Source organism: Taudactylus pleione, unplaced genomic scaffold (genome assembly GCF_031769625.1).
Source record: "Taudactylus pleione unplaced genomic scaffold, aTauple2 ptg000331l, whole genome shotgun sequence".
In the NCBI taxonomy this organism is placed as follows: domain Eukaryota; kingdom Metazoa; phylum Chordata; class Amphibia; order Anura; family Myobatrachidae; genus Taudactylus; species Taudactylus pleione.
In genome coordinates this window covers 3,849,629-3,864,666 of record NW_028284732.1, presented here as the reverse complement: position 1 = coordinate 3,864,666, position 15,038 = coordinate 3,849,629, and the positions used below count along the sequence as shown (strand labels likewise).

Below are 15,038 nucleotides of genomic sequence, written 5' to 3'. Positions count from 1 at the left end.
TTTTACTCTCTCACAATATCTTCCAAGAGGCATCCTTTGTACCCCGCCCATCAGCATGTCCTGCAACACAGTGCCCATGCATGAGCATTAACCTACCTAGAAGTAAAGTGATAGTGATGTATAGCGATATGATATGATAGCTATGTACTCTTCGCCAGGGCAAGCACGTAACAGAGAATGTATCCTGGCAAGATACATTTTCTAAATTCCATATTAATATCATTTCTTATCGCTGCAATAGGTTTCAATAAGAAATATTTAACGGGGGAAACTTGACAATATTGTTAAATAAGCACCTGTTTGCAAAATACATAAAAGAGATAACCGTTTCCATAAAATTCCTTTAACAGATATGAAAAAATGTTCTGTATAATTTATATAAGTCGTTTTAAGAACCAAGAATCCTTTTGCAAAGATTTAGTATCACAGAATTTATGCACACATTCACATTGACACTGCACTAGGGTAATCTTATCAGACATCATCCTGTGTTAACAGGCTATGACAATTATGATGCATTGCAGAGGTCGGATGATGCAGCAGACAGAAAAGGACATGTTTGGGAAGATGATACAGTAAAAACAGCTGTGAACGCAGAGCAGAACCACCTCAGGACACAGGAAGCCTGGTTGTTTTTGGCATTGTTTCAGGATAATGACAGATATTCAAAATGGCTTACAAAGTGTGTGTCTTACAATATATATTTATATATATATATATATATATATATATATATAAAACATAAGGCCAGCACTCACAGCAGCATGTCCAGCAGCCTGGGGTGCAACCTCAGTGTAACCACAACTTGAGGTTCACAAATGCAAAATTACAGGTTAAGGGCACTCACCATTGCAGCAATAAATATGTCCTTTATTTGTTATATACCACCAGTGTTACAGCACATGTTCCTATAACACTGGTGGTATGTAACAAATAAAGGACATTTTTATTGCTGCACTGGTGAGTGCCCTTCAACCTATACTTTTATATTATATATATATATATATATACACACATATATATATATATATATATATACACACATATATATATATATATATATATATACACACACCTTCAGGTGGATGTGGCAGGAGAATAGCTGGTACAGACTGATGTAACCACTGAGTGACCATTAATAATATGTTTAGGCCTTTTGTGTCAGCATGCACAAATAATGGCTTTTGCCTCGCGGTCCAGCAGCCAATAGGAGGCAGACGCGATGAGCCAATCGCGGCTCGCCACGTCATAGCCCCGCCCGCTCGCAATGTCTTGAATAGACGCCACTGAGCGGGAACGTTCAGTCTGGCGGAGGAGGGGAGGAGTGAAGACCTTCCGAAGACAAGTGAAGAGAAGAGCGGTGCGGCAACAGTTCCAGCGGCCGAGCAAGAGGCCAGAAGACGGCGTGATCAAGAAGGAAGGGGCGGGGCCGCTGGCCAGGACGGGTCAGCGGCAGGAGAATGAAGCTGAGGACCGAAGAGGACTGCGGGAGTGGAAAGGAAAAGAGCTAACGAAGCTCCCCCTGCAGCCTCCTCCACCATACAGGCAGGCGGTCTTGGGCCACCGTTATTTAATCCCTCCCTAGACCACCAGGGTTGTTTGGCACTAGGCCCATAGGATATATTCAGGCAATAGGCCTGTGGGTATATAGGTGGGCACAAGGCCCAGGGTACATAGGGGGCATTAGGCCCAATTGAAGGTGTGAGTGACCTGGGCATTAGGCCCAGGTCACTAAATGGCAAATAGGTGGGCCAATACTGGGGGCAATGCATATGGGGTAAACTACTAGGGGCAATGCATAGAGGGTAATCTACTGGGGGCACTGCATAGGGGGGGGATTAATACTAGGGGCAATGCATAGGGGGTAAACTACTGGGAGCAATGCTTAGGGAGATTACTACTAGGGGTAATGCATAGGGAGATTACTTCTAGGGATAAAGCATAGGGGGATTACTACTGGGGGCAATGCATAGGGGGACTACTACTAGGGGCAATGCATAGGGGGACTACTACTTAGGGCAATGCATAGGGGGGACTACTACTAGTGGCAATGCATAGGGGGGACTACTACTAGTGGCAATGCAAAGGGGGGACTACTACTAGTGGCAATGCAAAGGGGGGGACTACTACTGGGGGCAATGCATAGGGGGACTACTACTGGGGGCAATGCATAGGGGGACTACTACTAGTGGCAATGCATAGGGGGGGACTGCTACTAGTGGCAATGCATAGGGGGGACTACTACTGGGGGCAATGCATAGATGGACTAAAGGGCATTAATGTGCGGCATAATGTGTAAAGGGCATTAATGTGCGGCATAATGTGTAAAGGCCGGGCATGGCTGTGTGGCATCATTTGTAAGGGTTTAGGGGAGGTCTGAGAGGTATATGGGGAGCTCTAAAGCATAAATTATGATGGGACCCACAAATGGTCAGCTAGGACCCCAATTTTTTAAAGTGGAGGGTCCCTGGGACCCACATATTTTGTCACTCACCGCGATCACTGCAATCTACTTATTACTGCATGCAATTCTCATTTTTATACTGCAGCACTGCACCTTATGGTTACTACTGGATGCAGAATCACCTGTTCAGGGTGCCCGAGGCGCTGTAGGACCCATAGGATCAGAATATTGAGAAATCAGGTTAAGTGGAATCTTGATATTTTATATATCTCACCTAACTCCAACTAAATCGAAACGTTCAGTTTAGGTGGATTTTTCATTTAACAGATATTAAATTTTGTAAACAGCATTGAATATCTAGATAGAGAGTAAGAGAAGTTCATTATCATTATGTGGGCATAAACGAGACACTGGAAACTGTAGCTAATTAATAAAATAAAGGCAATTAGGATTAAAGGGGAGTGAAAGGTACAAATAAAGTGTATTTATTAATATGGTAATACCAAGTGTCATACAGTAAGCCTGTGTGTAAATCCATCTATAAATCATGTGAAAAGCCATTAGAAATGCCTATTAAACCATCGCAGCTGTTGAAAAATGTTTTCAGTGAAAAGTAGCAAAGCATTTTTAAAATTGTGCAAAGTTCCTGGTGCAGAGTGAATGTACGCCTGCTGACTGAGTGTTTTTGCATAGCACAAGTTCTGAAAGCGAAAATACACCTGTATGGAGGCGTATCCTACTATAGTATAGGGTATGTGCAAGTGTGCACTTAGGGTGTGATGACTAGTGTCATACCAGGCAAACACATTGGGTTAAAGTCGTATTGCAAGATGCGTATCACTCTGCATAAGGGCGAATATACACATTTATTTCTATGCACACGGTTTTGGACCAACATACACGCTATTTGCTTCCAACTCTGCATCAGGCACAATATGCTTGATGTGCAAATGCTAATACAAACACTGAAAAAAATGCACGCCCATAGCAAATACCTTTACAACATCCTCTGCTTTCATGCATTGTCCCCTCACTATCTCCAAACAATGGTCATTTTTGTTAATATGTGAGCACAAATTTGTTCTGGAGAGCGAATGCAAATAATTTCCTGTCAGCAAGAATTTAAATAGTGGGTGCGGCTTCATTTGAGTTCTTGTCTGTTTTTTCCCAAAATATTCTTTCAGAGATGTGTCCCAATGACCTCACTCCGCCAATCACCACTCCTAGGGATTTCCTCTCACTGTCCATAACAGCCTGTTACTGACTCCTCCCACTGCGTAGTGGGCGGGTAACTCGCTGTCACTACCAAGACCTTATACCGTCAGCTGAAACAGCTCCTCGCCCCCGGCTAATACATTTACATTCCCCAGATGCAGCGCCGGTTGTAAATACACCTAGCGTCACAGATGCCAGACTTCTGGCCTGATTCAGAGATGAACTCAATGGTGATTACGGATGTAGATTGAACGATTGTTTGCCAGTGCGCATGCACGTAAGTCGTACTGCACGTGCGCAGCGATCACATTGCGGTTACAGATGCAGGCGTATCAGACCATTTGAACGCTGTTATATGAATGTGCATAACATATCCCTTGCGATCTCCTACGCTGCTCTGCATGTCAGGAGAGCTGCCAAGGCTGTGGCAGATCAGACCTATAACAAGGGCAAGGTGGCTGCTCGATGTGCGTCAATGTTACCGATATTTACACAGGTAGAGACGTTGTACACATGTAAGAATGCAGCAGAGGGCGTCCTTATGCTCGGTAATCTTTGGAACCATTTTCGCAGCTGCGTTACGTACAAAATCGCAGCTGCAGTCATATTAGCATCCATCTCTGAATCAGGCCTTTAGTTAGGTGCTGCAATGCATGCTTGGTCAATAAAAACACATTATTAAACATCCATTATTTACATGGCACCTAGAGCAGATAGGCCCTGATTCAGAGCCGGACGCTCTGACCAGAGCGCTCACTCTGAATCAGGGCCCACCTCCATTAATATGGAGCGTCCTCCTGGACGCTCGTATAGCTGTGGGTCACCACCCACAGCATATACGAGCGTGCAAAATGATGGTCGCGATGGTCTTGATCATCACGACCATCGGAACTGCGAGTAAAAGCCTGCGGTTGGGTTTTTCAACCGCAAGGCCAGGAGTGATTTTGGCTCTATCAGTGATGTCAGTGGGGCCGGCTTCAGACGGTAGGCGTTCCCTTGGGAACGCCTCCGTCTGGCAGGCACGCCCACCAAAGGGGGCGTCCTGTCAGTCACCATCGACAGCACGCCCCCTTTGATGAGACACTCCGAGCGAAGGAAAGTCCTTCACTCGTCGGGTCTCGCGCATGCGCACGACGGAGCTCCCTCCGTCGTGCGCATGCGCAGTGGGGACCATCGACTCACTTGCGAGTGGACAGCCGCTCGCGAGTGGGTCTGAATGACCCCCATAGTTCATTATGAAAATGTTGCCGCAGCACGAGGGATCAACCTCCTTAGTACCGTAGCCACCATCTTGACCCGGGTCACTGGCCATAGGAGTACACATACATGACTGACATCCTCCTATAGCACAAAAAGCCATCATCCTCATACCCAGCAAATGACCATCCAGCAATTAATGCCCTCTCCTCAAATTTATCAGAGGATTAATTTTTATATTCTTAGCCTAGTATATATATCGCTAAAATGTAAAGGTGTACTTTAATGAAAGAGGTGGTTATAAAGTGGTATAAGGATATATCTTTACAGAGACTTGAAAAATAGCTATGTACCTAGACGAGAAATATGGCTACAATATATAAGTTGACTAGAACTAAAGTGAAATGAAGGGTGTAATTATAACCACAGCAACTCATGTGACTCATGTGGCTCCAAGCAGCGCAAGGGGTCTTGTGATGGTCGCAATGGTCAAGACCATCACGACCTTCGGGCTTGCGTCGAGACCCTTACAGTAGGGTCTCGTGGCTGCAAGCCCCAGTGGACTTCCTGCTCTAATAGAGCAGGAAGTCCACCTACTGACATCACGAGTGATATCAGTAGGGCCGCCAACAAACGGAAGGCGTTCCTGCAGGAACGCCTCCATTTGCCCAGCCAGCCCCCCTTCCCAGCCTACAAAACGGGGCGAGCTGTCGATCATCGACATCAACAGCCGCCCCGTTTGTTGCGATTGCTTTATGCGCTCACTCCGGGGCTCGCGCGTGCGCACTGGCATACCATCAACCCGCTTGCGAGCGGATCTGAATCAGGCCCAAAGTCCATAAATCTTACCCCTTTCAGACATATCGAGAAACCCTGGATTTTGCCAGGGTACGGCGAAACTGCCCGTGTCCGGCTTATGCCTGAAAGGGTCCGACCCGGGTTGACCGTCCTGGGTCCGTGCCCCTTCAATCGATCACAGTTATTCCAGGTACTTGTAGCCTGGGTCAGTGCCCCAGATTATGTCTGAATGGTGCGACCCAGGTTTTTAGACCCAGGTCACGCAGAAAAGGAGCAGATTGGCTGCTCGGGGCTATCTGAGGCTGTTACTGATTACATCATACGCGGCAGACGGCACAGGACGCCAAGAAGACTCAGGAGAACTGTGCTTACAATTTAAAAATGTCTCATTGGAAGAATGAAGAGGTGAGAGAGCTATTGGTAGTGCAGGGAAAGGAGGAGATAAAGGGCCTGATTCAGAGCCGCTCGTAAGCGGCAGTACGCTCGTTCCGAGCGATGTTCGCCCATCTGCGCATGCGTACGGTTTTTAATACGCATGCGCGAACCAGTCAGTGCGGCCGAAAATCATTTGTTCGCTATATAGCGAAAGCCTGCTATTTTGAATGACGAGGCGGCGTATGTGGGTGGTAACAGGGGAAGATGCTTGAAAACGGGGAGTGGAGATCAGAACGCAGGCGTGCCTAAAGGTCAATACGGGCGTTTTATGGGTGTGCATAATTAATACAGCAGCATCATTGACCACGTCACCTGGTTGTTTTATAGTCAGAACTGCTCGCAATATAGTGGTAGCAAAAACCAACCACAAGAATAGCGAGCAGTTCATACGCTGTTCGATGTACTCGATTAATCTAATAAATAGCGGACATAACGTATGATGCGAGTGGCCAGGTTGCGTATTTTTCAAATAAATGTCTGCATGTTTTGTTCGCTCGTTCAGACATAGAGGTGGCAACAGACCACAAAGAGCGAACGGTTCATTTGAATAGCCACCCCCTTTTTCTGAACGAGCGAGCGCTAATTGCGTCCGGCTCTGAATCAGGCCCAAAGTCCCAAATAAGAGGAACAGTGAAGGACGCAACTGTATATAGCAATATCGCCAAGATCCTGGGTGCCTGGGGTGTAAAGAAAACTCAGCAACAGGACATCAACAAACTGAAGTTGATTCACAAGCAAAACCGCAAGGTCCATGACCCTGGACGCATGGAGTGGCCTTATTATGAGCTCTGTAAGGCTGTTTTTGGAAACTCAACAATATCAAACCCTATCGCCTTGTCCACGTCAAGTGGCGCTGCTATGCAGACAGTGACGCCAACTTTGACTCCGGAGAGCAGTCAACAGAGCTCGCCATCGTGGCTGGTGCAGAGCCCACCATGGTCACAGTGAAATTCCATCCAAAGCCACCTTATTTATGCCAGCGGAGCCACCAGGAGCAGAGTCTCAGGCAGAGAGGCCATCGTTACGCCCAAATGAAAGTTAACATGTATTCACTGAATTACACACTATTGTTTTTTTGTTAAATAAATAACAAAATATGCTGCAAACCCAAACTTAAAAATACACAAAATACAATATACATCAAAAACTGCAAACACAAACTTAGAAACGGTATCTGTTGCAGCGTAAAGCAGGTATACTAATGGAAGGAGTCCAAAAGCACAGATCAGCTTACCGCACTGCTATTTGCAATATGTTCTGGTATTGTTCAAAAATACATTCAATTGTAATTAAACACAGAAATATTGCTCAAATACTTTCTCCGCCCAAACTAATTTCAAATCCTGTTTGCAAGGGGAGTGAAGAAAACTTATCAGCAAGTGTTAAAAAACTTTAGTCAATTCTCAAGAAGGCACTAAGGAGTTTTTTTTTTTCTAAAAGGACTAATGGTGCATATACACGGGACAATCGACAAAGATAACGATATAGTTGTTCGATCTCCCGTGTGTGATGGATGATCGATATCGATCATCCAGCACACCACCAACGACTCTATAGTAACCTGGTCGATATCGACCAGGTTGGCCTGCATGCACGGGCAATGGACAATATCGATATCGTCTATACGTGCCCACGCATCGCAGGTTGTTGGACACCAAAAAATGCACAATATGAACGATAACGTTATGATTGATATCGTTATTGTTCATATCGTCTACTTTAATCATACCATGTGTAAGCATCTTAAGAAAAAGTCAAAGATGGAGCTTGCCACAAGAGCCATGACAAACATAATTTGTGTGCAGCTTCGAGAAATGGATGCAGCAATGCAGGTCCAAAAAGATGCCAAGATGTAGCGATTTCATGAAAATGAAAGAACTACAAAAAAATATGCAGAGGGTGCTTATAGGAATGTGTGCAGAACCCATTTTTTTTTGGACCCAGCCACACCTAGTTCACCACAACCCACTGACCCAAATCAGAATTCTGATTTCACTGTTCACAGGAATTTATAATAAGTGATGTCTGTATTACATGTTGTGTCAAACTTTTAGTTATGTTTTAGTGTACAGAGGGCCTGATTCAGAGCCGGACGCTCTGACCAGAGCGCTCGCTCTGAATCAGGGCCCTCCTACCTAAACTTGGAGCAGCCTCCTGGCCGCTCGCATAGCTGTGGGTGACCACCCACAGCATATGCGAGCGGCCAAAAAGATGGTCGCGATGGTCAAGACCATCGCGACCATCGGGCTTGCGACGAGACCCTGCGGTAGGGTCTCGGTGACCGCAAGCCCTGGAGTGATTTTGGCTCTATCAGAGCCAAAATCACTACCACTAACATCACTAGTGATGTCAGTGGGGCCGGACCCAGACGGTAGGCGTTCCCATGGGAACGCCTTCGTCTGGCAGCCACGCCCTCGGCACGCCCACCAAAGGGGGCGTGCTGTCAATCAACATCGACAGCACGCCCCCTTTGGTGCGAGACCCGGAGCGACGGCTTCCCCGTCGCTAGCCGGCTCTCACGCATGCGCACGACGGAGCTGGCTGCGTCGTGCGCATGCGCACTAGGGCACCATCGACCCACTTGCGAGCGCTCAGCGCTCGTGAGCGGGTCTGAATCAGGCCCAGAGTGTAGCATTTGTTTTAGGCAGGTGATATAATGTGTATGTTTAAAGGTCAAGGCAAAGTTTTTTTTAGGATGACTGGCAGTTTTTGTATGTCAAATATTGTGTATTTTTATATTTATGATACAGTTATGAATATCCTTATTTGCACATAATAAGACCAGCACTTTACATGATTCTGCATATCAAAAAAAATATGAGACTTGTTACATCGGAATAAATCTATTTTAGTGAAAAGCTGCTATGTGTTCAGTTTCTCAGTGACTTCACACTAATGTCAGGGCAGGCCCAGCTTATGTCTGAAAGGGGTCGACCCAGGAATTTCCCAGGTCTGAGGTGTAGAGTCAAAGGGGTTCTCAGATCAAAGACCCGGTTGGCACCTGTGTTGAAAAACCCAGGTTGGAGCCGTGTATTTGTCTGGGCATATGTCTGAAAGGAGTATTACACAGTGCTCAGCAGCGTGTTACCATTAATGTCAGTGTCCAGTGCAAGAATCCATTTGATCCATGAGTAGGATCACAAACATGATGCACAGAGAAGCATTGCATGCATAATAAATAAACTCACCAGAACTCGTCCATCAGGACCCTGCGACTCCACTGTGACTCCTAGCCACATATCCTCAATTATGTTTGTACCAGGCAGACCTGTTTAGGGATTAATAGAATATACATTGTAGTTACAGGACAGCCATGAACAGAGCAAATAATATCAATTGTTTTAAAAAAAATAACTATTAGTTTTTAAGACCTTAAATTCTGTTTAGTGGGATGAAAAAGAGGCACTTGTTAATTATATGGGAGCAAGTTGAAATGCAGACTCAGCCCAGCCATTCGTTATGCTGATGATACACAAATCTACTTCTCCTCCCCTGACCTATACCCCTCCCATTTCCAACTGTCTCCCTTCTATTGTTTTCTGGATGACCCAGTGCTTTCTACATCCCAATTTGTCTAAGACAAAGATTATTGTCCACCCACCCTCCAAGGTCCCTTTTCCCATCCACAGCACTCCTTCTGTATCTAACACTATTACCTCGCCGGTCCCCCAAGCCTGCTCCATGGGTATCACCCTTGACCTCTCATTCCTTCACTTGCCATATTCATGCTACTGTATCTCTTACTCCCATTGCAACACCTTCAGGCTAAGGTCTTTCCACACCATGGTGGCTATCTATGAAATGTGTTATTCATGTGCCTTCCATCTCTCGCCGGGACTACTGTAACCTACTACTTGTTGGTCTTCCACTTCCTCACCTTTCCCATCTTAAATCTACTCTTAATGCTACTTGCTTGTCTGGTCTTCCTTTCTCGACACTCTAATTTGACCTCTCCTCTCCTTCAACTCCTTCATTGGCTTCCCCTCCACCAGAATTAATCTACTCACTCTCACTGTCAAAGCCCTGAATCCCTCCACCCTCTCCTGCATCTCAGAACTTATCTCATACCACACTACCTTTCGCCCTCTCCGCTCCACCTCTGACTGTCTTCTTTCATGCTGCTCCCCTCTCTGGCACTAACTCCCCATCCTATAAAAACATCTACCAGCTAGCAGGGATTCAAACATGCCCTGAAAATACAACAGTCCTCTTTTCTCTCTAGCACTCTGTCTTCCCTCCTCTTCTCCACCGAGGTATAAACTCCAAAACAGGGCCCTCAACCCTTTTGTATCTCATACTGCACTAACCTTGTCTCCAGTATGCCCCTCCCCCCTCCCCTCTCACAGCCAGTGACTGTGTCCTTTCTCAGGTAGTACAGGGTCATTGAGTACTATTGCCAATAGCAGTCTCTCATTTCTTATCGATATCTCACTGTTAAGAGTTTTGCCCTGTACTGTCTGTCTGTACTTTTTATATTATATTGCTTGTTTACACTATAGTAATTCTCCCTAAATGGCGCTATGTACTCTTGGTGATGCCTTTTAGATAAAAGATAATAATAACAATATTTGGATCATAAAGTATCATGAAGTCCGTCCTAGCATGACCCACCAGTGACTTGTTTGTTCTTTCAGTTCTCCATAAAAGTTGGAAATGGTAACATCATGTTGCTTAAGCAACATTCTACAAAGGCTCTGTATGAAATATCCTGCCCAAAGTTGGGGTTGGAATTATTAATGTAGGCCCTGGCATGAAGTAAAATATGTTATTCCATCCTATCATTTGTTTAACTGTCCACTCCCGATCAAGAGAACTGAATCCACCATGAAATGACAGGTGAGCGGAGGCAAGAGACGCCCAAATAATGAGCACATGTAAAGTGATTTTGTTGTATGAATTAGGAAATGTTTGTACCAGGAATGCCAGTGGAGATATACATATTACTTCCTTTTCCCTAATGTTCACCACTCACAAATGGAAGAAGAGTGGGAAGAAAATTAACAATATATAAATAAATAAAACATACAAACGATTCTGTCTGGTGCAGGCAAGAGCAGTTGTTGAAGGAAACATGTATTTACTTGCTGTACATGTGTACCAAACCTGAAATTAATATTTACATATCACATGCCATGGAAATGAATGTCATGTAAAGTGTTAAATATCAATTTACAATTTGCTACAACGGTATGTTTACTTTCATTGCTAATATGCACAAACAAGTAACAAGTTGTAAAACTGCAATGGTAGCACATCTGTAACAAAGTTCTTGCTACACAGGACAGCTGCAACCTGCTCCTCTCCAGATGCCAAGCTGCAACCCTTTGCCTCCCACTGGCTGGAGACATGTGGGAGCTGTACTCTACTTTCCAGCAGCTGTATAATATCAGGATGAAGACTCCTGATATATGAAATTCCACACACAATTATAAGGCAATATTTACACTAACTGAAATTTCAAATCAAGTAGCATTTGGCTACAGAAAAGTGTGTAAATCATAATAAATAGTAAACGATAAGAAATCATTAAAAAAGGCTTGCTATTTATAAGATTTGCTTTTACCTAATTTTTCTGTTGCTGACTACTGTGGCTCTTTTTATTACACCACAGTGGTAATAACTAGTCTTCTATACCAAAGTGTACATATGTCCACCCACAGTGGAGGCAGATATTTTGTGGCCTGATCCTGTTGCTCTTAAATCACCTAAGTCATCTGCTGCTCTTCAAGGGCTGCCTAGACAGTCCTCCAACCTTCAAACCGGTCACACACTACCCTTAGCGGTCTATTTACTAAGCTGTGTAAGGAGATAAAGTGAACGGTTATAAGGTACCAGCCAATCAGCTCCTAACTGCCATTTTTCAAACACAGCCTGTGACATGGCAGTTAGGAGCTGATAGGCTGGTACCTTATCACCGTTCACTTTATCTCCAAACAAAGCTTAGTAAATAGACCCCTAAATCTCAGTAATAAGTTAAAACAATAAACTGAATGAAGGAAATACACACCTATCTGTAATAATATATTAGCAGGCATGTTGGCAAGTATTCCAAGCTGTAACAAATATAACTGACAATAATATCAGAAAGGAGCTGCAGGTGAAGGCTTGGGGGGCAGTGGGCGGCCCTAGGATATGCGTGCGCTCCTGTGTGTAGTGTTGGGTGGGTAGCGTGGGGGGAGGACAGATGGAGGAGGGCAGGGGGGGGGGGAATATGGCTGGAGGGGAGAGAGACGTGAGTGATGAGGCTAATGGGAGATTTTGTCAGTGGCTGTGTGTGGGTGAATAAATGATGAGGCAGACAATGTGTGTGGAATCCAAACCTATTTTATTGGGTAAGACACAATGCTTCCCTAGATGGTTCCATATTTTTGTGTGGAGATAGGCAAATTGGCCACCAATTACATGTGACACAATCAATGCTTTCAACAGCCTGCCCCCTCCACCTGAGTGTAACTTGTAACATTGTTGCAACAAAGTGTAAAAAAAAAAAGTATTTTTGTCACGTGAAAAAGAAAGTTGGAGGGCGAAGAATCACAGACTAATGACTTTTTTGAAACAGCACTTGGTTAGTCAAGTTATATAACGTTTAAAAATAAAAATATTTTGTAGTGAATATCAATTAAAAAAGTGCTACTTTATTATTTACTAACTATGCTGCTGTTACTGCTCAACTGAATAGATAAACCTTTTTCATGTTCACACAAGATGCTGCCACAGGACATGTCTGTAATTAGACAAGCTGGCTGCGCTTTCTGCACAACTTGTTTTGGAATTTTTGCTAAAATCCGTTCTATGATTACAAAAAGCATAAATCATGATAAATGATGCTTGGAAAGTAAACATTATTCATAGTTATTAAAGCCTAATGTATTTTATCACTGGAATTCTGCAAACAATTCTCCTGTACCTTGCTGTACAGATAGATTGTGGTTAATTACCTTTATGGCATCAACCAGCGCTTTGTGAAAAGGATGTGTCAGATTGTGCTGCTCCGATTGTTATGGAAGTGCAGTTAGACATGGGCAGTGTGATTGGCATGCCTAATGTCTTGTGTGTGGTTGTGCCACTTTTATACTGAACTATACTGATAAAGAGGCAGAAAAGCTATTATAATGTCTGCAAAATGTCTGATGCACACAGCCCACATTGCAGAGGGTAAATGGGAAGTTGTATGAAGCAAATATATGAATTACATGAGTCACAAACCTGGTGCACCTATGCGTAACCTCTCTCTAAATCCTGGTTGTACAGGACATTTCATTGAATAGAATAGGTGTGGCCATAACTTCTGTACAGCTTGTACCCCTCCTTCTCCTACACAGAATGCAGTCACTGTGTGTATACACTTCCTACAACAGATCGGAAAATTCCTACAAACACCTTTTTGAGCAGTTACCTGAACACCAGTGCTTCTAAATCTCCTACATATATAGTAATACTGACTATATAAAAGATAAGAGTGATTTTACACCATCAGGTGACTTTACTGTATTGGTTTGAACATGACCACTTGCAGCTTTTACTATCATTGCTTGAACTTTCTGACTTTATGTATTGCAGTAAGTTCATAGGAACTTAAGGTTGATTATTAGAACTGAAGGTACAAAGGAAAGTGACCAGGGAGATCAATAGTTTCATATTCAATGCAAACTGTGGGAATGCTCACTTAGGTCCCTATTGTGACAAGGTCACTGGCATCATAGTGGAAAGCAGGTATATTTGCCCTCGATTCCTGACCTATGTGTTTTGAAACCTCAGGAAGGTGTTTGTGTTTGGAGTTTTTTGTGTTATTAGCTTCACAGGAGACTAATTAGGGTTTTCAGCTGTGTGGCTGTTTTTAGTGCTGTGAGGCTGACCATTACAGGGAGATACTGCCTGGGGAAAGGACAGTATTTTGCGTCTCTGTGGGAATCAGGTAAAAACTAAACCTGGAAAAAGCCTTCTTATACTTTGTTTATTAGTGAGCTAGGACTACTTCTGCATAGTTAGAGCCAGACGGCAAGGTGTTTATTTCTGTTTGTTTTGTTTGTTTGCCTAATAAAACTGGCGGAGGCCAGTTGCACCATACCAGTGTACTTTGTGTGATGTCTCAGCTGCTGCGCAGTGTCATCTACCCGAGGAGATGGTACCAGTTCCCCGACCTTGCTACACTATTTATTAATGGTCGCAATTGCAATGCGATCTGGGCATGACACCGCCCATGATCGCATTGCAATATGCGATCTTAGCGTCTGGATGTATCATCTGGCACATGCAGGGACATGGGTACTGAAAGGGGCCCGTCCCTGCGATGTGCCCAGAGAGCTGACGGGGCTGCTGCGCATGCGCAGTCCTGCTGACTGCACATGCACAGCTGCCATTGCCGGGGAGGGCCGGAGGAACCCTCCACCGGCAAATTATGCGCAGTGTAGCCCATAGGCTATAGAAGCTAACGCCATCTTCAGATAACGTTAGCTGCGGGTGCAAATATCCGGAATGCAACTCATTCCGGATGTTTGTAAATCTGGCAAGAAAGCTATGGGGGATGCGGCTGCCAACGGGAATGGAGGGATCATAGCAGGTATCGGAGATACTTGCTGCGGTCCCTCCTTCATATATCTGGGGGAAAATTAATATTTGTGGTTAACCCCGAAAACTGGTGTTTTGGGGGATATAGCCACAAATATAGAATGATAAATGGGCCCATCTATAGTGAACTGCCATAAACAGTTAGAGAATGGGGTAGGGGGAAGGCATTAGAAGACATACTGGGTGGCATTTGATTCTTTAAGGGCACCTCCATATGTCACCATCTAGGGCAGCGATAGGCAACAGGAGGTCCAAAGGCCAATTGCGGACCTCTAAGCCTTCACCTGCAGCCCTTAGCTCCATCCTGATTTATTGTCAGTTACGTTTGTTATAGAGATGTGCGGTTCAGTTGTACTCTGTTCAATTAACCAAATTAGAGAAAGTTTGGATTTATCTTATTGGCTATACAAAACACATGCAA

The 15,038-nt window shown here is 44.5% G+C and overlaps 1 protein-coding gene across 4 annotated transcripts in view; it reads right to left on the bottom strand.

The window, feature by feature from the left end:
- The window catches only part of ITGA3 (integrin subunit alpha 3), a 155,710-nt gene that overhangs the window by 98,081 nt on the left and 42,591 nt on the right, over positions 1 to 15,038 (bottom strand). For all 4 annotated transcript variants that reach the window (XM_088443596.1, XM_088443595.1, XM_088443593.1 and 1 more), the window contains one exon: positions 9,238 to 9,317. In XM_088443596.1, the coding sequence (XP_088299722.1) occupies positions 9,238 to 9,288 (51 nt within the window). In that variant the 5' untranslated portion in view covers positions 9,289 to 9,317. The remainder of the gene's footprint in view (positions 1 to 9,237; positions 9,318 to 15,038) is intronic.